This window comes from Trichechus manatus, unplaced genomic scaffold, assembly GCF_000243295.1.
Source record: "Trichechus manatus latirostris isolate Lorelei unplaced genomic scaffold, TriManLat1.0 scaffold00151, whole genome shotgun sequence".
Taxonomy (NCBI): Eukaryota; Metazoa; Chordata; class Mammalia; order Sirenia; family Trichechidae; genus Trichechus; species Trichechus manatus.
In genome coordinates this window covers 4,985,968-5,013,449 of record NW_004444087.1, presented here as the reverse complement: position 1 = coordinate 5,013,449, position 27,482 = coordinate 4,985,968, and the positions used below count along the sequence as shown (strand labels likewise).

General features: G+C 54.1%; 1 protein-coding gene across 1 annotated transcript in view; it reads left to right on the top strand.

Moving 5' to 3' along the window:
* FAM20C (FAM20C golgi associated secretory pathway kinase) overlaps nt 1–23,087 on the top strand; it is a 53,891-nt gene extending 30,804 nt beyond the window's left edge. Inside the window, exons 4-10 of the mRNA XM_023740255.1 lie at nt 13,770–13,862; nt 15,292–15,407; nt 19,737–19,917; nt 20,558–20,667; nt 20,926–21,007; nt 21,679–21,738; nt 22,327–23,087. Of these exons, the coding sequence (XP_023596023.1) occupies nt 13,770–13,862; nt 15,292–15,407; nt 19,737–19,917; nt 20,558–20,667; nt 20,926–21,007; nt 21,679–21,738; nt 22,327–22,588 (904 nt within the window). The 3' untranslated portion in view covers nt 22,589–23,087. The remainder of the gene's footprint in view (nt 1–13,769; nt 13,863–15,291; nt 15,408–19,736; nt 19,918–20,557; nt 20,668–20,925; nt 21,008–21,678; nt 21,739–22,326) is intronic.
* The last annotated feature ends 4,395 nt before the right edge of the window (nt 23,088–27,482 follow it).

Genomic DNA, 27,482 nt, shown 5'->3' with positions numbered 1-27,482 from the left:
TTTCTGCTGGGTGAGTGATAGGAAGATTACCCAAGACAGAAAGGCTCCTGACTCAGGATCCATTGTGAGTCAGGAAAGAAAGGGAAGTGTCGCCCGAGCTGGTTCTTGGCCTCCCTGAGGCTGGCTCCCAGGGATGGGATCTGAGCTGGATGTGAGAAATGGGGGTCGAGAATGGTCAACTCTGTGGGGGCAGTGGACAGGCCTGAGAAATGTCCCCTGCCCCCCAAGATGGCAGGTCCCGATCCCCAGACCCTGTGAAGGTGACCATAGTTGGATAAAGGGTGTTTGCAGGTGTGGGAATTTATCCTGGATTATCTGGTGGGACCTAAACATAAAGACAAGGATCCTTATAAGAGGGGGGCAGAGGGAGATGTGACCACAGACGAGGTGGAGACCCTGTGACCATGGAGGCAGAGACCGGAGTGATGTGGTCACAAGTCAAGGAACATCCTCAGCCACCAGAAGGTGGAAGAGATAAGAAAGGGTCCCCGGAGGAAGTGCAGCCTGCTGACACCCTGATTTCAGACTTCCGGCCTCTAGAACTGTCAATAGATTTCTGTTGTTTTAAGCTCCTCTCTTTGTGGTCATTTGCTACGGCAGCCACAGGAAGCTCATACGTCTTCTGTGTCCCTGCTCGGGACACTGGGGGGCTGTTCACTGAGGGCCAGGGCAGCTGCAGGAGGTGGCCAAGGGTGAGGCTGGGGGCAGAATATGGTCCAGCCCACATCCCACCTCAGCTCCCATTGTAGGCCCTTTCCAGAGACACCCCTGGCCTCACGGGGCCCTCGTGTGATTGGGGTAAATGGGACCCTTTGGCTCTGAATTGGCTCCTAGTCTGCAGCTGAGTGGGGGGAGCCCTTTAACAGTGTGGCGAGGACGCAGTGTCCTTGCTCATGTGAGCTGCTTGCACGGTGCTTGGCCTGTAGTACGAGCCGCATGGAGGCTGATGCCAGCTTGGCACAGACCCACCGAGTTCTTGTGTTTTTAACCAAAGCACACGTTTTCTGTTTTCCCATAAGTTAAAGAACGCTGAGACATTCACAGTCACAGTGAAGACAGTTGAGGGGCTATGCTTATACAGGGCTGCAGTGAGAGACTGTCATCTGTCAGATGGTCATGTGGGGTCACTGCCAAGTGCCCAGAGGGTTGGCACAGGGGGTGCTTGGGGAGCACTAACACATCTCCTTGGCTAATCCTGGGAAAGGCGTGCTAGAGGGACAAGGACACGGCGGTGATTTCGGGAAAGGAGCCTCGGGTTTCAGAGAAGCACGGCACCACCTTCACATCTGGAGCACCAGCTCGGCTGGCAGGCGTCCACGGCTCTGTATGACCCTGGACTCCCATCGGATGGCCCAGCTCTGGTGCCCAGGGCGTTTCTAGTCCAGGAGGAAACACCAACCATCAGGACCAACCACTCAGTCCTTATTTGACTTTTTTGGGGGTCCTAAAGAAAGAGTGGAAACCCTGGTCGCGTAGCGGTTAAGAGCTTGGCTACTAACCAAAAGGTCGGCAGTTTGAATCCACCAGCTGCTCCTTGGAGACCCTATGGAGCACTTCTGCTCTCTCCTGTAGGGTTGCTATGAGTCAGAATCAATTCAGTGGCAACGGGTTTGCTTTTTTTTTCTGGCATGGGTGGGTAAAGAGAGAGCAGAGGCAGTGGTGGCTCAGTGGTAGAATGCTTGCCCTCCATGCAGGAGACCCAGGTTCAACTCCCGGCCAATGTACCACCCATCTGTCAGTGGAGGAGAGGCTTGTGTATTGCTTTGATATTGAACAGGTTTCAGCAGAGCTTCCAGACTAAGACAGTCTAGGAAGAAAGGCCTGGTGATCTACTTCTGAAAACGAGCCAATGAAAACCCTATGGATCACAATGATCCGATCAGCAACCGATCATGGGGATGGAGCAGAATCAGGCAGCGTTTCATGCCGTCATGCAGGGAGTCGCCTGAGTCGGGGCCAACTCAATGGCAGCAGTGACAACAACAGCAACATGGAAAGAGCCACTGGACAAGGGGTCACAGCCACCCAGTTCCAGTCCAGGCTCTGCTGTTTCCCAGTCGTGTGACTTTGCACCTGCCTCTTCATTTTTTGGGACCTCAGATTTATTTTTCTCTAAAATGGGGACAGGGTAGGAGCCATGGAGGGTGGCTGTGAGGATTAAGGGATGCAGGGTGGCCCTTTGTTCTGTCTCCCTGTGGCTTCTCTGGAAGAAGAAGAGCCCTCTCTCAGAATGTTCAGCCCCACTTCTTGAAAGTACAATGAATTTAGTGCTGATACAAGTCCCAGTCTGGAGGAAAGTGGACCGAATCTCACAGCCTTTCCATCTAGTCTGCTTTGGTGTTGCCCAGGAGTTGACATTTGTGTCCTACGGCTACTATGACAATTCACCATGATCTCAGCAGCTTAAAACAACACAGATTTCTTCTCACAGTTCTCCTGACGGTCAGAAGCCTAAGTCAGGTGTTGGCAGGGCCCTGCCGTCTCTGGTGGCTCTGGGGGAAATTCTGTTCCTGGCATATCCCAGTGTCTAGAGGCTGCCCACACGCCTTTGCTCACGGCCCCCTCCTCCACCTTCAGAGCCGGCTGTGTAGCATCTTCTCTCTGACTCTGACCCTCCTACCTCCCTCTCATAAGAACCCTTGTGATTACATCAGGCCCACCCAGATAATCCAGGATTGTCTCTCTATCTCTTTAATTTACTCACATCTGCAAAGTCCCTTTTGCCATGTGAGGTAACATATTCATGGGTTCTGAGAATTCAGTCATCTTTGACGGGCTGTTATTCAGGTGACCACAGATTCCCTGGGAGAGGCCAACAGTAGCCATTCTCACTTTAGCATGAATAATCACCATCAGCTCTTACTGTGCTTCCTTCAGAGCTAAGGGAAGTCCTTCTAATGGAAGAGGTTTGGATGTGGTCAGCACTAAGGAAGACAGAGAGAGGGAACTGGAAGTGCTGAGGCTCCAGAGAACTGGTTCTGAGCAGCCCCTCGGCACCTGCAGTGTCCTGAGGGCAGAGTCCTCCTGAGGGGCCGCCCTTCAGGACATGCCTTTCCAGTGACCTCAGGGGCCCAGGTGTGGCCATCTAAGCCAGGCTGTGGGCCTGGCACCTGCGTGGCCTTCCCAAGAGGGTAAGAAAGTACCGGAATGTTCCTCGGGCTCCCAGACCTCTGAGCCTTGGGAACACGGCCTTCTCCTCCCTCCCCATCCCTCGTTGCGCTGCCAGGACAGGCCTTTCACTGGCGTGGTTGCCTCAGAGCCGGGTGTTTGCCTGGATCCCCCACAGCTGGCGGTTTTATGGGCGAGAGAGACGCTGGGTGGAGTTGAAGTTAGCCTTTAAACCTTCACATTTTCTGCCTGCTCAGGACACAGGCCAGGTGTGGCTGGCTCCAGCCTCAGGGTCTGTGGCCAGGAGGGATTCCAGGGCTGACTGCTCCCTGCAGGGGGGCGGGGGGGGCTCCTGTTTCCCAGACAAGAGTCCCCTCAGGGAGCTAGGCAGCGGTGTGGGCAGCTCAGTGTGCCCAGTGTAGGAGGCCCGGGCTCAGTGGGGGAGGAGCCACCCACACAGGCTCTGTGGCCAGGACCGTCCTGGGCCCTTCCAAGCCTGGAGTCCACCCAGGTCCCCTAACACGTGGCCCCTTTGTGAGTGGTTGAGTCTGAAACTTATCAAGAGGTGGGCATTGGAAAGATCCCTCCAGGCGCCTCACCCGCCATGGCAAGAGTCATCGTGCCTGGGGACCTCCTTCCAGCAGAGCCTGTGGGAAGTGGCCGAACACGGGAAAGCCCAGACCCTGCGTAGCCTCGAGTGACACCTCCCCTCTGCGTTGTGGGGCTCTTGTTCACACTGTGGGGTCATGAAGCCCAGACCCTTTCTTGTATGATGTTTCAAAGGAAGCTGGGGGCCTCAACTTCATCATGGGGACTCCAGATGCTTAAACAGTGTACCTGTATCCACAGCCCCATGACCACACCTGGGGGAGTGTAGGGGTGGACAGGTGCCCCCCATGACGGGCCTGGGTGGGGGGGTTGCATTTATTCCATCTGTGCATATTCATTTTTTCTTTTTTTACAAATTTCCTTCTTTAAGCTTTTTTCTCCCCACCCCCACCCCCACAGAAACCAGAACCCCCTCCTCCAAGTCCTCCCTTGAGGGATTCCGGGGGTGAGTTCCCACTCTAAGCACCCCTTCCCCGCTCGGGTTGGGGGGGCCCAGGGCTGACTTGGAGGCGAAGTTGTAGGTTCAAGTAGGGGGGTGCCCTGAGGGCCAAGGCACCTCCTGTCTGGGCCTGAGTGAAACGGGACAGCTGAGCAGGCGTGGAGGAGGGGACTGTGGTTCCCAGCCCCCTCGACCTCACTGTGGCATGACCACACTGCCTGGGGACAGTCACCTTCATGGCTGCACTATCCCCGTGTGTGCAGCAGAAGTTTCTTCCTGTTCTAAGACAAGCTCTGTGCCAGACTTAACCTGCCTCCCCCACGGCAGGCAGGTGTACCCCACTCCCCAGACTGTCAGATAACACCTCCTATCCACACTTCCGTGTCGTCTCCCTCTAAGGCAGAAGGAAGCCAGCCCTGCCCCTCTGCCCAGGGTGAGTCACATCTCATACACCTGGGCCTGGGCGCCTGGGAGAACCTGGGCAGTTCAGATGGGCTCCAGCTCCTGCAGGTACAGCAAGGTCAGTAATTTTCCCAAGTGTTTTCTGCACGCCACTGAGTCAGCTGGGCCCCTTCTGTCCAGGGCGGCCCAGGAGGTGCAGATGTGGCTGCAGACCTCACCTTGGAGGTGAGCGCCGGCCTGCACGGGGGCAACCTGTCTCTTCCTGTCCTGTCCTACCTGCTGCCCCCGTGGCCCTGCCTGTCGAGGGGGAAATGTCAACCTCAGTGGGTACTGGGTGACCCCAGAGATGCCCTGAGCCATCCCCCTGAGCAACCGTCCCCCTAAGCAGCTGTCCCCCTGAGCAGCTGTTCCTCTGAACGGCCACCCGAGCAGAGCCAGCACCCAGGCCCAGGGTGAGGCCTTCGTGCTTCAGGGGCTCTGAGCCCCTGGAGTCCTTCCGAGATGTTCTGGCGCTGGGCAAGGACACTCACCAGGAGATAAGCAGAGTGGATCACAGGCGGTGGCCGCCAGTGTAGGCACCGCCCCGAGGGACCGTCACATTCTCCTTCCTCCCCAGCAGTGACAGGAGCTGGATTTCACAACCCCAGTTCTTTCAGTGCAAGTTTGAAACAGCAAAACCCAGAGGGAACCAAGCCTCATCCATCTTGCTCATCCTGATGAATGCACCACGGAGGTTTCTCTGTCGCTGACCCATCGCTGTGGTCCACTCTATGGGTGCCGAGTGGGAGGGTGGGTGGGGCGCCTCGCCCGGCCGCACCCCACAGGAGGCATAGTGCTTCCCCCCAGAGCCTTGTTTGATGGATGGAGGCGTGGAGACTTATCCTCATTTTGCAGCTAGGGAGGCTAAGATCAGAAAGTTCAGCCCACTCACACAGCTCTTCTGGTCTTCCCCCCACCAGCCCACTCTGTTGCTCCCACCTGTGATAAGGCTGACCCCCCTGTGCACCCTCTTCCTCTTCAGACTTCCCAGAGAGCCCAGCTCTGTCCAGAGGGTCATACTTAGACAGATAACGTTAGGCCCCTGCCCTCAAGGGACTCACAGACTATTGTTGTTGGTTGCTGTAGAGTCGGCCCAACTCATGGCGACCCTGTGCGTAATGGAATGAACACACCTAGTCCTGCACCATCCCCGTGATCAGTTTTGGATTGGACTCTTGTGATCCATGGGGTTTTCACTGGCTAATTTTTGGAAGTAGATTGCCAGGCCTTCTTCCTATCCCTTTTTCAGTCTGGAAGTTTCGCTGATATCTGTTTGGTATCATAGCAACACGCAGGCCACCACTGACAGACGGTGTAGTGGCTGCACGTGACGTATGTTGGCCAGAATCGAACCCAGGTGTCCTGCGTGTTGTTGTTGTTAGGTGCCGTCCAGTACATTCCAACTCATAGCGACCCTGTGTACAGCAGAACGAAACACTGCCCAGTCCTGCACCATCCTGACAATCGTTGTTATGCTTGAGCCTGTTGTTGCAGCCACTGTGTCAGTCCATCTCGTTGAGGGTCTTTCTCTTTTTCGCTGAGCCTCTACTTTACCAAGTATGATGTCCTCCAGGGATTGGTCCCTCCTGATAACATGTCCACAGTATGTGAGATGAAGTCTCGCCATCCTCACTACCAAGAAGCATTGAGGTTGTACTTCTTCCAAGACAGATTTGTTCATTCTTCTGGCAGTCCATGGTATATACCATATTCTTTGCCAGCACTATAATTGAAAGGCATCAATTCTTCTTCAGTCTTCCTCATTCATTGTCGAGCATGGGAGGTGAGAATTCTACCACCGAACCATCAATACCCCTGTCACTTAGAGTTGTTATTAGTTGCCATTGAGTCATTTCCAAATCATGGCGACCCCATGTGACAGAGTAGAACTGCCCCATAGGATTTTCAAGGCTGTGACCTTTTGGAAGCAGATTGCCAGGCCTGTCTCCCGAGGTGCCTCTGGGTGGGTTTGAACTGCCAACCTTTGGCTAGTAGTCAAGTGCTAACCGTTTGCGTCACCCAGGGACTCCTCACTTAGAGTGGCAACTTCCAGGTATTTTTGTGTCTCTCATTTGAACTTTGGAAGCAGCTCCTGGAGTGGAGGAGGAGTGAAGCTCCAGATGCTGACTTACAAGGTGTGGCTGCTCCCTGCTCAGAGGTGGGACCTCCTGGTGCGAGGCTGGCAGGCTGCTGGGGCAGCGGGTGGGGTTCCAGCATGGCCAGGGCCTCCCCTTCAGGGCAGCTTGTGGGGGCTGGAGAAGGCACCATGAGAACTCTCTGTGCTGAGTGACATGGGGGGTTCACCAGGGGCCCACCCCCTCCCACTTGGCCTCTTACCTTCCCAGTGTGGCAGAGACCCCTTGGACCCTCATGCCCTTAGGGGCCCCCTTAGGGGTCATTGTTCCCACTTCTTATTGTCCAGAGGGGAAACTGAGGCCCAGGACCACCAGCTCTCCTGGCGCCAGCCCAGCACTCTGTCTGCTCCACCTTCACCATCAGCTCGGGTACATCTTACAACCCACAGCGGTTAAGAACCTGGCAGTGGGGCTCATGTGTCAGGTGAAGGAGAGTGCGACGGATGTCTGGGGTCCGGGTGGGTTGTGGGTGCATCTGGGAGGCCTGCCCAAGGGACGCAGAAGCCCCAAGAGAGTCCTGGAGGCCCTTTGGGGCATGAGGAAGGTCACTGGGAACATGGATAAAAACACATTCCATTGCCACTTGTCTAAGCTTTCTGGAACATTCCAAGAAAGAGAACTTGGCAGACCTACATACAGGGAAGGTGGATGCAGCCCACGCGATTCAGGCTGTGAGGTGCCCCAGGGACAGGCTGCCTCAGGCTGGTCTGGGACAGAGCTGCCTCCTTCCATGAATAGCTCAGGGAGGTAGGTCAGTGGAAAGCCCTGAGGTGTGAGATGTGGCCAAGCTGGGCCCTGAGGGAACCAGGAGCTGTTCTGGAACCTGGCCAGAGGAGGCCTTGAGAAACTCCAGTGAGTTCTCGGAGTAGCAGGGTTCAGAGCCAGCTGTGGGACCTGCTCAGCATGTAGGCAGGGGTGGAGGAGAGAGGAACAAAGGCCAAATCATTGGCAGATAGAAATACTAACTTGTTAAAAGCATCACAAGTATCGGCACTGCATGTCAGGCAGTAAGAGTTCAGTATACGTGAGTGACAGTAGTGGTGGAGGTGGTAATGATGACAATGGTGATGGTGATGGTGGTCATGGCAGAGATGATGGTGGTCATAGTGGTGATGGAGGTAATAATGGTGGTGTTGGGGATGCTGGCAGTGATGTTAGTGATGGTGGTGGTGATGTTAATGAAGGTGTTGATGATAAAGATGGAAATTGAAGAAGTGAGGGCAAGAGGAGCTCCAGTCTGCATATAGATGTATCCTCCCACCCCCATCTCCTCTGTCTGCACTTCTTCCATCAATTCCTCATTCATTCATTTGTTTACCAAGTACTTGGCCAGGCTCATGGGCCCAGAGGACACTCCTGGCTCCAGGCACTTCCTCCCTAGTCTAGCAGACAATGGTGCCCAGTGTGGCTCTGCCAAGCTCTGCAGAGGAAGAGCCGGATCTGTCTCAGAATATCAGAGAGGCCCCCGGGGCTGGAACAGGTGGTGGAGAGGGTGGCGGGGGTGTCCAGACAGAGGGCACCCACACCAAGGGGCCCGAGGTGGAGAGGCCCGGGGTCCGGCCACACTGGAGGACAGAGCACAGGGCTGGGGCAATGGAGAGAGTGGGGGCTGGAGAGTCATCTGTTGCCAAGGGAGTTCGTGGAGGTTTCTGACTGCAGAGAAATGTCCTCAGGGTTGTGGGGAGGGCCGGTATGGAGAGGGGTGAGAACGGGAGATTGCCCAGCACCCCGGGACTCTAAAGGGCTGGTAATTTTAGCTGCTTACTTCACCCATTCCCAGCACCGCTTTCTCCCTGCCTGCCTTCCTGGGGCATCTGAATCTGGCCCAGTGTTGGGCTGCCCTGCCCAGGGCTCCACACCCTCCTCCTCCATGTGCTGGGACTGACAAGCAGGGCTTGGGATGGGGTTTGGGGCTGATGTCTGGCCCTCCCCAGGGCAAGGCCGCCCCCCAGGTTTCCTGCCGACAGCTGTGGGCTCAGGTGCCACCAGATGGGATGGGATTCATGACTGTGGATTGATGTCGCTTGCTGGAGTGAGCAAGTTGTTCCCTCTGCTGGGGCTCCAGGAATCACACTTGGCCTGTCCAGGCCCCAGGCGCTCCTGCCAAGCCCCTCCAAAGGCCAGGCTGGGAAATCCACGGAACCAGTCCTCTTGCCCTCCCCTCCCAGAATCGCTCTGATGGCTCACTTCTGTGGGGAAGGTGTGTGTCAGTGTGGGTGCAAATGTGTGAAGGAGTGTGTGCATGTGTGCATGCGTGTGTATGTATGAGTATGTGTGAGTGTATACCCCTCCCAGGGCCTCAGTTTCCTGCCTACGAGGTAAGGCCTCAGTGCTCCCAGGGCCCCGACTGCTCTGTTTCATGTCCAGCTGCATGCAGATGTTGGTCCGGCACGCATTGCGTTCCAACAGTGTACCAGGCCCATGCGCACCTCGTCCCCATAGCAGCCCTGCTCCCCCAGGCGCCAGCTGCTCCTCCTCTTGTGAGAAGTGGGTCCGTGGCTTGGAGAGGGGCCCCAGGGGCTCATGGTTCATCTGTCAGTGGTAGAGCTGAGACAGGAGTGTGCCTGTGGGTGCTGTCTGTCCTCTGAGGGGACACAGATCTGGGTTCTCCGGCTCTGACACTCCGCCTCTGTGTACAGGGCCGGGGGTGGTGTAAGTGTGAGTGTGGAGAGACCTAGGAATAGGGTTCCCCACCCTCCATGGTACACACAGGTGGGGCCCAGGCATCCTGTCCTTGTGCAAGTTGTACAGGTGAGCGTCCCCAGGGGGCAGGTAGCCGAGAGGCCCCAGAGGGCTGAGGAATTCTGGAGGGGCTTCCTGGAGGTAGTGGCCAGGGGTAGGGCCTGAGTGAGAAAATGGGGGAGAGGCTGTGCAGGTGGGGCCGGAAGGGCTGCGGAGGCCAGGGAGCCTGCCGTTCGTACGATGGGCAGAGGTGGACCCAGCCCCACATATCCCACCACGCGAGGGTAGACAGACAGAGGGACAGGTCAGAGATCAGAGAGGCCCAGAAAGGCCCTGTCCACTAGGGCTGCACTGCCCAACAGTGTGGCCAGTAGCCACATGTGGCTATATACATTTAGCTTAATTAAATAAAATCAAATGTAAAAGTCGGTTCCTTGATCACACCAGCTGCATTCCATGTACTCGACAGCCACATGTGGACAATGCAGCTGCTGGATAATGCAGACTAGGACATGTCTGTCATCTCAGAAAGTCCCGTGGTCAGCACAGGGCTAACAGGTGGGGAGTCTGCCCCGAAGCCCAGGCTGCACAAGAGGGCACACGAGGCGGTCACTCAGAGGGTGCCCTGGGGCACGATTTCCCAGGTGGCCTTGGTGGGTGAGAACATGTCTACAGGGGTCTCTGCCTCTGAGCAGGGCCTGATGCCTGCCCTCTGAGTGGGCTTCCTCAGGGGTAGGGGTTGGCCGTCCTGGGAAGGTTGTTCTAGGGGTGCCCAGGCAGTGAGTGCTGGCCACCCAGGCAATGAGTGGTCGAGGCCAGTATTCTCCAGAGAGAATAATTCCTAATTGCAACACAAACTAAATGAAACAAAACAAAATGAGAAAAGGCTGAGGGAGTGGGTGACACACGTTATATTTTTAAATAGCTACATGTAGGTATATATATATATATATATACAAGGCCCAGTGGACATGGCTGGGTGGCCTGGGGCCCCTGGAGTAGCCATCTGGCCCCACCAAGGTCCTCAGTGTGAGGCCAGCCCACACTTCACCAGACGCCTGCCAGGTCAAGCATCACAGCACTGGGGTCATGAGAAACGGTCTGTTCCCAGAGGGCTGCGTGTTGCAAACGGGTTCTTAGAAGGGCCGACAAGAAAATCCCTTGCTCAGGAGAGTGATGTTCCGGAAGCGGGGGAGATTGCTGCTATCTTCCTGTCTGTCTTTCTGAGAATGCACAGGAGGCGAGGGGCCTCAGGCCAGGACTCCATCTTGCCCCTTGAGCCATTTACCTTCATAAAGATGCGTTTCCATTGTTCAGTGTCTGTGGGTCACTCAGCGGTTGAGGAGGGGGCTGTGTTCAGAGAGGCTCTGGAAGAAAGGTTCCAGGCTAGGGGAAGTCACAAGGTGAGAAAAGTTAACCTGGGGAAAGGTAGTGAGTCTTCCATCACTGGGAGCATTCAAGCCCAGACTGGAATGCCCTCCGCCTTGGTGCGGAAGGTTTGGACCAGACCACATGAGAGGTCCTAGATTCTCATCACTCTGTGTTGTCAGCACCTGGACAGGCCACAGCCATTTTTATTCTGGTAAATTCTGACTAGGTTGAGGGCTGAGTTTCCACTCTGGGGCTAGCCTGAAGGAGCCCCCTGGAATAAAATACCTCCTCCAAAGCAGAGCTTCAAACTGGTTCCTTCCAGTTCGAAGTCCCGCTGAGAATTTGCATTTCTAACAAGTTCCCTGCTGAGAATTTGAATTTCTGACACGTTTCCTGCTGAGAATTTGCATTTCCTTCCCAGATATACTAAATCAAAATCTCCAGTTTAACAAGATCCCCAGGTGATTCTTATGTATAACTTCCTGGGAACTTGTTTAAAATGTAAATTCTCAGCAGGAAACTTGTTAGAAATGTAAATTTTCAACAGGGGTTCCAACTGAGGAACTGGTTGGACACCCTGCTCCACAGTGGAGGCAGAAACAGAAAACAGACTTCGATTTCGTGCAGGAAGGAGTTTTGCTCTTGGACTGGGTGTGGGACAACGATAGGTTGGCGTTTCCAAATCTTAAGGTCAAACACTTGCATTTACAGGAACCTGAAAAAGGAGCTGTGCCTTGTGACTGCTTCCTGGACAGTTTGTTAGGCATTCCTGGGTCGGAGATATAGGAGACCTTTGTGTTCACAGAGCAAGGCTGACCTTTCAGGAAAAGCCTTACCTTGGCTGGGATGGAGGGAGAGGGAGGTGCAAATTTGTTCCTTCCTGTTGTTTGCTGCTCACTGTGAGTGGTACGAATCAGAGCCAAGGGATCCTCCAGGTCCTCAGGGGCGGGATGGGCCTGAGACTCCAAACCCAGTGAGCTGGTTCAGAGACGGGCCTGGACCCATGTGGAGGGTTCTCCATCCCCTCAGGCTCGGCCCCACTCCCTACGTGGCTGTGGACCCCGGTGACAACAGACACGTGGGAGCCCCTAGTCAGTCCAAGAGCGGCTTTGAGCTCACTTGGCTGAGAAGGAGCAGCTGGGACCTGGCATGGACTCTCGGGTCTGAGTCAGGCCAGTGTCACCAGGCCCTGTGTCTGTAGCTGGCCCCTGTCCCCGCAGCGCCAGGGTGACCCTCAAAGAGAGGCATCAAAGCAGACGTGGGGCATCCTGGCTCCCACGGGCCACCCTTAACTCCACTTCACAGCTAAGGAAGCTTCTCAACAGACAAGAGATCACACCTCTGCAGGGGAAATACATGTATTATCAAGCCCCAAGGAAGACACTACAGTGAGGTGAATGTGAGAGTCGGCCTGAGGACTATCTGACCAAAGCAGTCTATGTGTTCATGTGCCTTTGAATATTCTAGATAGTCATGGAGAGAAAACACACCTACTGGACTCTTTTTTCCTGATTAAAGCCAGTTTCCTTCACCTTGCCTGCAAGGTCATGTCTGTGCTGACCCCTCCTTGGACAGCTGCACTCCCCCCACAACCTGCTGACTAACCCTTCTGGAGTCACAGCCATCCTCAAAGAGGGGGTGCGTGCTCAGGGCCCCCCAACTCCTCCTGGCTCAGCCTGGCCAAGCTCAGCCTGGAAAGCAATACGTTCAACAAGTTGGCTGCAGGCCTTGTCAGAGGCTTTGGATGCTAATGTGCACGGTTGAGACCCAAGAGGGGGCTCTGGTAGGCACTGTTACCCGAACTTCAGATGTCTTCGAGGACCCTTTTTGTGCCAGAAAAAGAGCCCTGGTGGTGCAGGGGTTAAAGCCTTTGCTGCTAACCGAAAGGTCAGTGCTCAAACCCTCCAGCTGTTTCGCAGGAGAAAGACAAGGAAGGCGATCTGCTTCCGTAAAGATTACAGCCTAGAAAACCCTATGGGGCACTTCTCCTCTGTAACACAGGGGGTGACTATAAGTCGGGATCCATTTGATGGCAATGGGTTTGGTTTTGTGTGTGTGTGTGTGTGTGTGTGTGTGTGTGTGTGTGTGTGTATACGCACACACGCGCACACTAGAAAGCTCCAGCCTGGTGGTTAGTGGTGGATATACTCTAGAAAAGGTTGACTTAGCTACTTGGGGATGTGAAGGGAAGGTCGTTCCAGAAAGATGGAACAGTGTACCCAGAGAGATGAGAGGAGCGCGGGGACAGAGCAGAGAGTCTTGGATGGAGCCCAGGAGATGAGAAGGAGAGATGGGAACTGAGGCAGGGGAGGGGAGGAGGAGGTGGTACAGGTCCTAAATGGGGGGATGAAGGGTCCGGATGCCCCTTGGTGGGCTGGGAAGAGGGTAGGCACTGAGAAATGGATCAATTCTGTGGACTTCAGAATGGGGGACCCACAGGCAGCCCCTCTGGGGAGAAACTCTCTTTCTACAGAGCTGTTGGGCTGGGCCTAAGCCCCCAAGTTTAACCCTGGAGAAGTCTGTGTCTTGTTCACTTTTGGGATGATTCCTTGACAACCAGAACCTACCTTCTTCTTACCCTCCTCTGCTGCCCAGGGCCCCCCTTGCCCTGTGTTTGGCTGTGGGCGCACGGTGGGCCAGTAATTGTCTAACCACCAGCAAAGCTTTCAACATGAGGTCAGGAGCACGGGGGCGGGGAAGGGGTGGGGGGTGGTGATGTACAGTAGCACCCCATTATGTCACATTCCACAGATACGACAGACATACACAATCTTGAGAACAGGGAAGCAGTACACGGTCGTAAAATAATCAGGAAGTGTTTTATTATTATTTGTGTTTAAAGCTTTCTTTCATTGTAAGTTTATATCATTTAGTTTTTAACTCGGTCTTCGTCGGCTCCCAGGACCCAGCTCACTCTGCCTGCCTTTCTGCGTAGAAAGTCTTCTCAGCAAGAAACGCTTTCTGTTTTGTTCCATTTTCTCCAGGCAAACGAGGGAGCAGGAGACACCCCCTGACTTCTTTTATTTCTCTGACTATGAGAGGCACAATGCAGAGATCGCTGCCTTCCACCTGGACAGGTGAGCCCTCCCTCCCTGCACGTCTGCTCAGAGGAATCTTACTGACTCCAGGATGTTCACGGTTTACTAGTGAGCACCTGTGCCTTGCTAGGCACTGGGATACAATTGCACACTGTATCAATGACAATAGCAACAACAACTACTCTCTATCCAGCGACTTTTCTGTTCTGAGCACTGTATATATATGTATATTCATTTTGCCCTCATAACACCCAATAGTGTCTTAGTTATCTAGTGCTGCTATAATAGAAATACCACAAGTGGGTGGTTTTAACAGACAGAAATGTATTCTCTTCCAGTTTAGGAGGCTAGAAGTCCAAATGCAGGGCGTCAGCTCTAGGGGAAGTTCCTTATCATCAATCTTCCCCTGATCTAGGAGCTTCTCAGCACAGGGGCCCCGGGTCCAAAGGATGCTCTCCACTCTTGGCCCTTCTTTCTTGGTGGCATGAGGTCCTTCTCCTCTCTGCTCACTTCTCCGTTTTATATCTCAAAAGAGATTGACCCAAGATACAACCTAATCCTGTAGTCTGAGTCCTGCTTCATTAACATAACTGCCTCTAATCCTGCCTCATTAACATCATAGAGGTTAGGATTTACAACACATAGGATAATAACATCAGATAACAAAATAGAGGACAACCACACAATACTGGGAATCATGGCCTAGCCAAGTTGACACACATTTAAGGGGGACACAATTCAATCCATAATAGCTAGGTACTACCATTATCCCATTTTATAGATGAGGAAACCGAGGCACCATGAGTAACTGATTTGCCCAAAGTCCCTTGCTCTTAACCATTACTTTCTAACAAAGAAAGGGTCCCTACTGTATACCCAACAGTCAGGACATATTCATGCACAGCTGTTGACAGACTGGTTGGGTAGGTGCAAACAAAGGAAAGAAGAAAGAAAGAAGGAAGAGAAACAGAAGGAGGGGGGAGCGGGAGGGAAGGGAGGAAGGGGCTTTAGCTGTCTGTATTTTAGCACAGGGTGGGGCAGCCCGAGATCCTTGGCGCCTGGTCATCTTGCCACAGAGGATTTGGGCGAGGTGTCTCACAGACCTGTATCAGCAAGAAAAGACCCCATTCAGCACACACCATTTAATTAAGCATGGGGCAATGTGTGTGGTGCCATTTAGAAAGGCTTCTGTTAAAAGTGGATAATTTAATTTCGTTTTAAACTTAGCACAGAAATGAGGGCATGTTTCAGTTCTTCGGGCAATCAAAAGCGCTGCCAACATCATCCCTCTGGGGCCGTCACCTCCTATCCTCACAGGCGCGGCAGAGCAGGGGCCTCCTTAAGATTGGATTTAAATGGAGGCAGGGTTGTGGATCTCACGGCTCCTCAGATCTGTGGAGCAGCTGCCTGGGGTGCAAAGGAGAGCCACACAGGCCACGGACTCATTTTCCTGTTGCTTTCTGGCCAGGATCCTGGATTTCCGCCGTGTCCCTCCCGTGGCAGGCAGGTTGATCAACATGACCAAGGAAATCAGGGACATCACGCGAGACAAGAAATTGTGGAGAACTTTCTTCATCTCGCCAGGTAACCTTGCTCCTGGTGGGGGGCAGCCCCGCCCTCAGGTAGCTTTCCAAACACACAATAGCCATGAGCTATAGTTGCTGCTTTTTAACAACAAAAAAAAACCATTCTGTACTGTTTGTCTTAGTTACCTGGGGCTGCCATAACAAAAAATAACCACAAGTGGGTGGCTTTAAGGAGCAGACTTTTAATCTCTCACAGTTCTGGATGCCAGAAGTATGAATTCAGGGTTTCAGCTCAGGGAGGGTCCTTCTTTGTCAGTAGCCCCCAGCATTCCTTGGTTGCTTGTATCTTCACCTGGCATCTGTCTTCCCCCTGTGTGAGTGCCTCTGTTCTCCCTTTTTATAAGACACTCCCCAGAAGGGATTAGGTTTAGGACCCACCCTGCTCCAGTATAACCTCATTAACATAACAAAAACCTTCTATTTCCAAACAGGGTCACACTGACAGGTACAGAGGTTAGAACTTCCACGTATCTTTTGGGAGGATACAATTCAATCCCTAACACTACTGTTCTTCAACCTGCTGTTTTCACCTACCAACACACAGCGTGCCTCCTTGCACGTCAGTGTATGTAAATCTACATCATGCCTAAAAGGTTGTACTGTCATTATTTAACCAATCCCCTATTGTTGGGCACAGAGGTTATTTCTACCATTTAATTTTAAAAGGCAAGGTGAATTCACTTTTGGAAACTCCCAGCCCTTCCAGGGAGTCTTCTTCAGGTTGCCCAGCCTGGGGAGACCTCTATTCTCTGAATTCCTTCTTGGGTTAAAAACACCCCTATAAGACCTTTACATAGTTATAGGGTCCATGCAGCCTCCCCTTCCTCAACTAAGCACTGAGCAACTTGCTATGAGCAGCAGGTTCCACTATTCCCCTTGAGAGTTAGCACAGAACACCCCACATACTAAACCAAAACCCGTTGTCATAGAGTTGATTCCCCAACTTATAGCGATCCTATAAGACAGAGTAGAACTACCCCATAGAGCTTCCAAGGCTGTAAATCTTTATGGAGGCAGACTGCCACATCTTTCCCATGGAGTGGCTGGTGGGTTCAAACCACCAACCTTTTGGTTAGCAGCTGAGTGCTTAACCACTGTGCCACCAGGGCTCCTTCCCCCATTTTAGGCGTACAGTGTATATTTGAGGTTCTGAAATTTATTTAAAAAAAACTTTTATGACTTTATATTAAAAATCTTAAATGTATCCATAAGTCATATTCTGTTTCATTATCTGCCCCAAGTTGTTTCAGAGCTGGCCTTTGGAGGCTCCACTTATACGTCTATCTCTCCTTTCTTCACTCACTTGCAGGGCAAACACTTGAGAGCACTTTCTTCCTCCTAGGCACTGGGACAAGCTACTGTGTAGTACTCCTTGCTCATTTGGCCTGAGTTGTAGGAAAGCTCCAGGACTTTTGTCATTTGCATTCCATTCTTGGGAGATGCTTGAGTGGTCCCAGTGATGCCAGGTAGAGTGGAATGAAATGATCTGGCCCAGGTCGCTGGGACCCCACCAGGTGTGAACCCCCACACTAGGATATCTATCTGATTGTCCAGTCTCGCACTTACAGGAATGCTTCAGCCATTCTTTTTACTCTTTTCTGTTTACCCTTCTCTTGCGCAGCTGAAAAAGAGCTGAACGTAGATGCTTAGTTTCTTCCCATTAACGTTTTTTAGCAATTTTTAATATATAGACTATTTTTTAGAGTAGTTTTGATTTTACAGAAAAATTGTGCAGAGTTCCCGTATACTCCCTCAACCTCTGCACACCGTTTCCCCTATTATTAACATTTTGCATTCCTGTGGTCCATTTGTGAGAGTTGATGAACCGATGTTGACACATTATTACTAACTAAAGCCCATAGTTTGCATTAGAGTTTGCTCTTTGTTTTGTATAGGTCTATAGGTTTTGACAAATGCATAGTGTCATACGCCCAGCATTACAGCATCATGCACAATATTTTCACTGCCCTAAAAATGCCCCGTGCTCCACTTAGTCATCCCTCCCTTCTCCCCCTGAGCCGCTGGCAGCCTCTGATGTTTTCAGTGTCTCTATAGTTTTGCATTTTCCCGAATGTCATAGAGTTGGAATCACAGATTATTAGCTTTTTCACACTGGCTTCTTTCACTTAGCAATTTGCATTTAAGCTTCCTCCATGTCCTTTCCTGGTTTGATAGCTCACTTTTTATTATCACTGAATAATACTCCATTATATGGATGGACCACAGTTTCTTTACTCATTCACCCGTCAAAGGATGTCTTGTTTGCTTCCAGGTTTTCTGCCCACACTTTTGAGGTGCTCAGGTTGGCAGAGTCTTGCAAATGTCTTCATTGTAAGAGTCACCTGCCAGTTGGTCACCTCCTGAAGCTCTCCGGGAAAAGAATTATCACAGGCTCTGGAGCCACGCTGTTGAGGGGGCATCCTTGGTCCTCACAGAACACCTCACATTTGTTGGCTCCGTGTGGCGACCAGGCTTCCACAGCCCAGGCAGAGCTGGCGAGTCCTTTAGTTTCACTCCAAGTTCCCAGATGATGGCTGGGAGGGCAGGTTCTGTCCTGGGTTTGACCCTTGCTCTGGCTTTCTTCTGGCTCTCTCTTTATATGATTACTAAAGTGAAAAGGACAGTGGTCCCTCTCTTCCCCAAAGCCCACTCCTCCCCACACTGACCTTGGCTGGCCACCTCCTCGGTGTGGACATTTTTCTGTCTCCACACGGATCACGGTGTTTAATACCCAACCCATGAAGCAGGCACTGCTGTTAGCCCCATTTTGCAGATGAGGGCACTGAGGCTTAGATAGAAGAAGGTCACACAGCTGGTAAGAGGAAGACAGGCTGCCTTACGAGCCCCCTTAGCTCACCTTGGATGTTCTTTAAAAACTGGATTTGGTTCTCTGATGGGGAAAAGGCCATGGGCGCATGTATTTCTTCCCTTTTTTAACATAATACCATCTAGAGCCAGCTTCTGCGGGGACAGGGAGGCTATTGTAGCTGACAGATTTCATGGCTCAAGCCAGTGAGCAATCAGATAAAGATTTTCCTCCTGAAAATGGAGCTGGTGCCTGGGTTAGGGCACATTGTCCTGGCCGTGGGCTGCTGATCACACTGTGTCCCACGCAGACAAGAGCAGACACATCTTCCTGTGATCTTGCTCACAGTCCCCAGGCAGCCTCGGCTCTGAGATGACACAGTGAGGGGGGAGGGGGAAGATTGGGTTACTGGGGGCTTGTTAGGACTGGCTGGGTTCCCGTGCAGACGGTGGGAGCTGGGCCCGGGGTCCAGCCTGCCTCTGATGCTCAGGCCTGGCCAGGGCCAGCCCCCTCCTCACTCTCGGCCTCGGTGAAAGGAGCACCTGGCCTGGCTCCCCGCTGGCCTCTCCCCATTCCAGAGGCTACAACTCTGGATGGTTTAGGAGCCCAGGCCCCACAGAGCTTACATTTTGATTCCATGGAGAGGCTGAGGAGCACCCAGAGGGGCTCAGGGAGGAAGGCCTTTGTTTGGGAGGCTGTTGTTGGGGTCAGTGGGAGGATTTATGAGTGATGTCTGGGGCTCTGGCTCCCACCGAAGACCCTTCCTCATCCCAGGCTTTTCAGGGAGCCCCTGGGTGGTGCAAACAATTAACACTTTCAGCTGCTAAATGAAAGTTTGGCAGTTCAAGTCCACCCAGAGGTGCCTCAGAAGAAAGGCCTGGTGATCTATTTCCAAAAAATCAGCCACTGAAAACCCTATCGAGCACAATTCTCCTGTGACACACATGGGGTCACCATGAGTCAGGGTTGACTGGACGGCAACTAGCTTTTGGATTTTAGGCTTTATGGGTTTGTCCACCAAGCAAATAAATTAAAAAGTGAGAACATGAGCTCGTTCAGTGAATATGACATGAGTAGAACTGCTTCGGGGCCCCTGGTCGTCAGGAGATAACTGACCAGACCCCAGGGGCCTGTCTCCCAGCCAGAGCCCCCCACCACCATGGCACGACCAGGGTAGCAGGGGGAATACATTTTTTTAACCTACTGAACATTGACTCTAGAGGGGCTCAGGGTGGCGTGCAAATCGGGTTTCATAATTTTGAGGGTGAGTAGAAAGAACCTGGGTTCCAGTCCAGCTCTATCTCCTAGTAGCTGTATGACCTTGGCCAATTTGCCACCCCTCTGAGGCTCCATTTCTGTTCAAGGGTCAGAGGTCAGAGGCCAAGGTGGAAACCAGACTTGTCTGGGGCCCTGCCTGTGGGATGCACCAGAGGAGAGCCCGGCCTGCGAGGGGCACTCTGGGCGGGCCGGCTGCAGTGTTGCCCATGCGGGCCCCTATAACTGGCCCCGTCCCGCCCACAGCCAACAACATCTGCTTCTACGGGGAATGTTCCTACTACTGCTCCACGGAGCACGCCCTGTGTGGGAAGCCCGACCAGATCGAGGGCTCGCTGGCCGCCTTCCTGCCTGACCTGTCGCTGGCCAAGAGGAAGACGTGGAGGAACCCCTGGCGGCGCTCCTACCACAAGCGCAAGAAGGCTGAGTGAGCGTGGGCGCTGGTTGGATCCCGGGCTGTGGTGGAGAGTGGGAGGGCGGGCTTCCTTGGGGAACCAGGTTCAGGGGTGCCAGCCTCCTCAGTGTCCACCAGGTGGAAAGGGGCAGAGAAGGAACGCAAACAGTTCCCTCTGACGCCAGCATGTGTGAGACACTGTTTCCCGATTAGCCCCTTAGGAAGGACTTCCTCCCTCTGAGACTTGAATGCGCGCTCCTCAGAGTCCCACCCATGACACCTACCCCGTCGGTGTCTGAACACTGCTGTCGCTCCCTGCCTGCTCATCCCTTGAGTGGCAGAAATGTCTTCTGTCCCTTCAGCCACAGGACAGCAGGCACCGTGAGCATGGTCCCAGTCCTGTTTCCCGGCAGGCCCAGAGCTGATGGGTGCCCCCAGGCGTGGCCAACCTAGGGCAGAGCAGGGTGGCCCCCTCACCTCCCTGCCACACGCTCTTGTTAATGTGGCCTCGTACTGCTGTTGACGCATGTTTATCTGTGGACCGAGTCCTTCGGCTGCAGCATGAATCCACTGGCTCTGGGCCCCATGTGGCCAGGCGGCCCCAGAATTTGGCCTGGGTCCCCGCCTGCACAGAGGAGGAGGCGGAAGCCCCTGCTCATGCTGGCCCCCGCAGGTGGGAGGTGGACCCCGACTACTGTGAGGAGGTGAAGCAGACGCCACCCTATGACAGCCCCCAGCGCATCCTAGACCTCATGGACATGACCATCTTTGACTTCCTCATGGGTACGTCCGGGTGCGGGTGGGGGCTTGGCCATCCCGCGCCTCTGACAGCCGGCGGGGGATTTGGGAGCCCTGGGAGGGAGGGCCGTGCCCCCCTGCATTCCCAGGCGGAGGGCAGGGACCTACACGGGGCCCCGGAGCTGTCTTCTGTTACTGTGGCAGCTCAGATGGAGGGGAAGGCACCTTGCTCTGTGCAGGAGCAGGACTCCTGAATGGCACGGCCATGGCGCACCACAACTCCCTGGTTTGTTCCCTCCCCAGGAAACATGGACCGCCACCACTACGAGACCTTTGAGAAGTTTGGGAACGAGACGTTCATCATCCACTTGGACAACGGAAGAGGGTGAGCCACACTGATTTCCTGACCCCGGCGGGGGCTGGCCGCACCTGCCCCGGTTGGCTGGGAACAAACACCCCTACCTGTCGGCTGGGCCCACACTGCATGCTGCTCACCGAGCCTCTGTCCCACCCACGACACACCTGCACCTGTGTGCCCTTTGTGTGTGTCCTGAACACGTGTCCTGCGTGTGCCCCTCACACGAGTGTCCTCTGCATGTGCCCCTCACGTGTGTCCTGTGTGTGCCCCTCACGCGCGTTATCTGTGTGTGCCCCTGACATGCGTGCCCTCTGTGTGTGCCCCTGACATGCGTTATCTCTGTGTTTTGACATGCGTGCCCTCTGCATGTGCCCCTTACACACATGTTCTCTGCATGTTCACCTCACATACATGTCCTGTGCATGTGCCCCTCATACACATGTCCTCTCTATGTGCCCGTCACACGTGTCATCTATGAATGTCCCTCACTTGTGTGTCCTCTGCACGTGCCCATCACATGTGTGTCCTCTCTGTGTGCCCCCTCACACTCATGTCTTCTGTATGTGCCCTCGCACGCATGTGTGTTCTCTCTGTCTCTCACACACGTCCTCTATGAATGTCCCTCACACACATGTCCTCTGTGCGCCCCGCGCACACGTGTCCTCTGCGTGTGCCCTGACCACCTGCCTTCTCTGCAGGTTTGGGAAGCACTCCCACGATGAGCTGTCCATCCTGGTGCCTTTACAGCAGTGCTGCAGGTACAGACCCCGCGGCCTGGCCCCTCCCCATAAGCCTGCCCTGCCCGACCAAAATGCAGAGAGGTGATGGGGTCCCCAGCCCTGAATCCGACATGCACCATGACCCTCGCGTGCCTGTGCCTATCACCAGCAGGGGGGCTCAGAACCCTTTCTCAGGACTCACCGTATTACATGACCATAACCACCCTGGAAACAAAGCATCGTCCCCACTTCACAGATGCACTGAGGCCCAGGGCGGGTTGCTAGCTTAGAGCATGTCAGGGGTGGGCACAAAGACCCCGCTCCCCCTAGCTCTCCCCATTTCACAGTCGAGGAGCAGGCATTTGTCCTTCTCTCAGGGTGCATTTCAGAGCTTCCGCCTGCCCAGGCAGACACGCTGGGCTGAGGAGGACAGTCCCTGGGCACCACCCCTGCTTGTATCGCCCCTGCTGCTCTGCACAGCTGACCCTCCTCCACTCACACACTCAGGAGCAGGGACCCAGAGCCAAGTGCCGATGAGCATCTGGTCCCAAGCCCAACTTCCAGCAGCCGAGGCCCCCTATCCTCAACCTCCTTGCAGAGGCCTGAACTCCCTCCCCACCTCCCCAGGATCAGGAGGTCCACCTACCTGCGGCTGCAGCTCCTCGCCAAGGAGGAGTACAAGCTGAGCCTCCTGATGGCCGAATCTCTGCAGAGGGACCGGGTAGCCCCTGTGCTCTATCCTCTGCACCTGGAGGCGCTAGACCGTCGGCTGCGCCTGGTGCTTCGGGCCGTGGGGGACTGCGTGGAGAAGGACGGGCTCCACAGCGTGGTGGAGGATGACCTGGGCTCGGACCCCACGCCTCCCACCACCGCCACGGCCGCAAGGTAGTGAGCCTCCCACCGCGCCGGCCGCCGGGGACTGAGCAGGAGGGTCATCCTGCACAAGGCCGCGAGCCGCTTGGTGAATTCAGTGAATTCAGAGACATGTGGATCTTTCTGGAGTCGGAGGGCAACCTACCCCGAGGGGTCCAGCAGGAGGGACGAGCCGATGTCTGCGCTCACAGACTGAGGTGGGGCGGCTGCGGCACCCACCTTTTTGTAGAGAAGGAAGCCTTTACTTACAATTTTGTATTTATAAGTGGTTATCTGTATATAAGACACACACCTACAGACTGCAGGTTGCCCACCATTAAGCCAGGGGTCACTCCCTCCCCCGGCTCCTGGGACTTCCACGCACAGAGCACCCCTGGGCGCTAGACCTGATTGAAGATAAAGACTCCTTTTCTCCTGCCTTCCTGGCTTCAGCACTCAGAGTGCCTCAGGGCTTATCGGCTGGGGAGGCCCCAGGTGGATGCCACGGACTGGGCGCGGGCAGACAGACACAGAGAGCAGTTTCTCAGAGCGACGCCAGCCACCAGCTCTTTTTGCCGACGCCCAGCAGTGTCCGGGACCAGCCCCCGCGGCCTCACCCCCTATACTGCTTGGGCATGTCAGTGTAAATAGGCCCACGCGTGGGGCTGCTGCGAACTGCAGCAGTGGGGCGGCCTTCACAGCATCCCGTGGGGGTGTTTTGCAACGTGGTAAGTGTGCAATAAAGGTACAAGTGCGTGGGCTGCCTTCGGGGTCTGGGCACTTGCCCGTCTCTCCACTCCCCCCTCCACTCGCCTGATTTCCAAAAATCCGGTCCTAGACGAAGTCATGAGTAAACAGGGCTTGGGAGGTAGAGGTGGTTTGGAATGAGTCCTGAGCTCTCCAGAGACAGGGGCGGGCATGCAGGGCAGAGGGCAGCCCATCAGCTGCTCTGGATGTGGTGCTCTGTGAAGACTGGGCAGAGACCCTGCAGCCAGAGGCAGGCCCAGAGGCTGGCATCCTGTGTGACCTGGCATCCCGTGGTGGATGATGTTCACCCACTGGCGGCCGGGACATCAGAGACTAGGCCAGGTTTGGGGGCTGCTGGCTCAGACCTGCTGGGAGCGGTGGCCAGCCCTGGGCACAGGGCCTGCACCCCCACCGGGGGCCCTGTGTCAGGGGTTCCTAGACGCCCTCCCACGTCTGTAGAAGTGCCTGTGGTGTGCTGGTGCCATGCTGGGCCCCTTGCAGGGGAACAGGGGTGTCTGCAGCGGCTCTTCACACCTCAGGACAGTCCCCACCGTGAGCGTGGAGGGTCCTGGGCAACCACAGTCCACAGGCTCAGCAGGACCCCACCTTTTAAGGGTGTTTCTTTCATGTTGCCGTTCGCCCCTCCTCCACTGCTGCAGTGACACTAATCCACCCTCCAGTGACTGTGTGTGGGTGCCAGGGCTTGAAGGAGGTCATTACTGTCTGTAAAGCAAAGTGCACAGTTGTTTTTACTTTTCTCCTTTCATAGATGGGGAGACTGAGACTCAGAGAGAGGAGTCCCTCAGTGCTAAGTCTGTTTAGGTCCCTGGAGCAGCCAGGCCAGTGCCATGCCCCCAGAAGGGAGCAGAGTCCCACCCTGGGCCCCAAGTCCCCCCACCCCAGGCTGCAGGCAGACCACAGCTGGGACTTCCATATCTTGTCACAGCTCGATTGATAAAGTGATCCCCAAAGAGTTGCCACCCCATCTGCATACTTCAGCATTCGCCCCAGCGTCCACACTTGGCCCAGGGCAACAGACTCAACTTGCCTTTTTCACATACTCCTTATCCAGTTCTTGTACCTCCGGCTCCCAGACATGCCCAGAATCAGCTCCCTCCCCACATCACACCTGCTCTGCCCTCTTGTGTCATTTTCTCGCCATGAGCCCCCCCACTGGTCCCCGTTTCTCCCCCAGCCCCCTGCAGCCGTCTCAGTCCTAAGGAGTCAAGAGGGAGAGGCCAGGGTCAGAAGCGAGCCTCAGGGTGGACGAGCGTGGCAGGTAAGCTGTGTCTCCTCCAAGAGGCAGGACCCAGGATCCACTTGCCAGCAGTGATGGCCTGGTATGGGCACAGGAAAGCCGCCCGCTGGGGACAGGCCAGCTCTGTGCCCCCAAAGGAGCATCCGAGATTCCCTGAGGCTGCCCAGGGGGCTGGAGTGCAGGGCCACAGGCTGCCACCTGCCCAGGGGTGCTGCCACCTGCCCAGGGCCACACGGCCCAAAGGGTCCCAGGAGTCTGAGGCTCAGAGGGGCAGTCGCTGTGGCACCAACCACCTTCCATCGGTTCACCCATCCTTTCAACAAAGAGCTTCTGGGCACCTACCGTGTGTGGGGGCATGGGGCATAGGGACACAGCAGAGAACCAGACAGACGAGCCCCGACTCCAGAAGAGTTATACAAGAAAGGAAATGGCGTGGTACATTCATGGCTCAGCCATTCAGAGACATAATAGTGTAAGTAATCATATGACTTTTCCAAAAGAACGATGATGTTGTAACTATTGGCAGGGGTAGGGAAGGGGGTGTATTCGTGTTGGGGGGGTGTTTTCCGAGAGCTGTAGCCTCTCTTTTGAGGTAGAAAGCCAATAGATAATATCTAAAGGTTAAAAATAAAAAAGTTTTAACATAAGCCTGTTATGTAGAAATACGGAGGCAGGTACACGTATAAAAAATGAGGCAAAACAGAAAAGACCCCAAAAAACCTGCCGCAAGTGGTTCCCGCTAGGTCCCGGACGTAGGGACGGGGATGGGGAGGGAAGTCTTGTTTTTTGTGGTTCGGTCTGTGGTATGATTTTAGACTTTTAAAACTCTGTTCATTTATGAAATATGAAATTATTCAATTATGGATTTGAATGGGAAGTGAGACAGGGTCAGAGCCCAAGCTCCTTGAAGGTTTGGGATCAGCCAAGTCATGTCATCCACCACTGTCCCCGAGCCCAGAGCCAGCGTGTGGCTCTCATACCACATCATGCCTTTCCTCTGTTTCCTATAATCACCATTACAATTCTATCCCATAGTTACTCAGGAACCACCATCCTATTGTGTCTATTTCACAGCTTTAGAAACTGAGGCTTAGGCCAGCAAAGTGACTTTCTTGAACTCAACACAGGGAGTTAGTGCGTTTGGGGCAGGAACCCAAAGCCCCTCTCTGCCTCAGGGCCCAAGTGCACACCAAAGCTGCCGACTGAAACAGACACGGCACCCCTCCCCCCCCCCGACCCAGGGTGAACCTGAGAATTGAGGAAGGCGACATTTCCAGAGCAAAATGAAGAGAACAGGCTTTCCCTTAAATCCCTGTTGGTGAGGTCCGCTTTTCCCAGAAGAGGCAGGCTGCTCACATTGCCCGTAAGTGGCAGGATTTTGCCAGAGGAGCCTCTGGCAAAGTCTGGGAAAGAATTTGAATGTGGTTTTAAAAAAAATTGTTTAATGAGGAAAATAAAAGAAAGCAAGTGCCCTCCCCTGGTCTGCCTGGTTTTCACTTTGGAGACTCATAGGTGAGCAGGTGGGACGGCTTCCCTGAAGGCCTCCACTGAGGGGCAGGTCCCATCCCCCACACTCAGGGGCAGAAGGTCCAGAGCAGCTCTGCAGATGGACAGATGGACAGAGAGTACTTAATCCTGAATTTGGATGAATGAATGCATGAATGAATGAGTGAATGAATGATTAGGAATTTGTGTGTGATCCCTGACTTTATGGGGCACAGGAGACAAAACATGTGAAACGAGGTGGAAGCACCCAGATGTCCATCAACAGATGATGGAGAAACACATTGTGGTCCCTCCATGCAATGGGCTATTACTCAGCCACTGAGAGAAATGAAGTTCTGATACCTGCTATGACATGGATGAGCCTTGAAGACGTGATGCTGAGTGAAATCAGCCAGACACAACAGGACACAGATTGTATGATCCCGCTTTGTCTGCTGTAACAGTGCTATAAGAGAAATACCGCAAGTGGATGGTTTTAACAAAGAGAAGTTTATTTCCTTACAGTCAAGTAGGCTAAAAGTCCAAATTCAGGGTGTCAGCTCCAGGGGAAGCCTTTCTCTCTCTGTCGGCCTTCTCATCAGTGTTCCCCTGGACTAGGAGCTTCTCGGCACAGGGACCCCAGGTCCAAAGGACGCGCTCTGCTCCCGTCACTGCTTTCTTGATGGTATGAGGTCCCCAATTCTCTGCTTGCTTCCCTTTCCTTTTATCTCTCGTAAGGTAAAGGGTGGCTCAGGCCACACCCTAGGGAAACTCCTTTTACATTGGATCAGGGATGTGACCTGGGTAAAGGTGGTGTTACAATCCCACCTTAATCCTCTTTAACATAAAATTACAATCACAAGATGGCGGCCAACCCAACAGTTCTGGGAATCATGGCCCAGCCAAACTGATATACACATTTTTGGGGGGACATAATTCAAACCATGACACACTTATATGAAATATCTAGAATAGGTAAACACATAGAGACAGACAGTAGAATAGAGGTTACTAGGGGCTGGGGGAGGAAGGGGAAAGTGGTTGTTGCGTAGGGGCCGCTAAGTTCTTATTAAGAAAACTTAATAAAAATTTGGAAACAGATAGTGGTGATAGTTGCACAACATGATGAAGGTAATTAATGCGGCTGGATTGTATCCGTACAAAATGTTGAAGGGATAGGCCCCAGATGGCTGGACAGGGGCTTCCCAGGCCACTCCCTGGGCTCCAGGGCCCGCGCCTCCCCAGGGGGCTCACAGATCACCCTCCACACGGCTCTCCTGAAATCCCTCCATTACTGCGGAGGACCCTGCCTCCCAAGTCACTGTCCCCAAGAGGGACCTTACTCTAGTCAGGTGAGAAGAGAAGGCGTTGGGTAGCCCTGCCTGCCCTGGGGGTGGGGGCAGGTGTGGGACAAAGGAGACTTCACTCCATTAGACCTTTG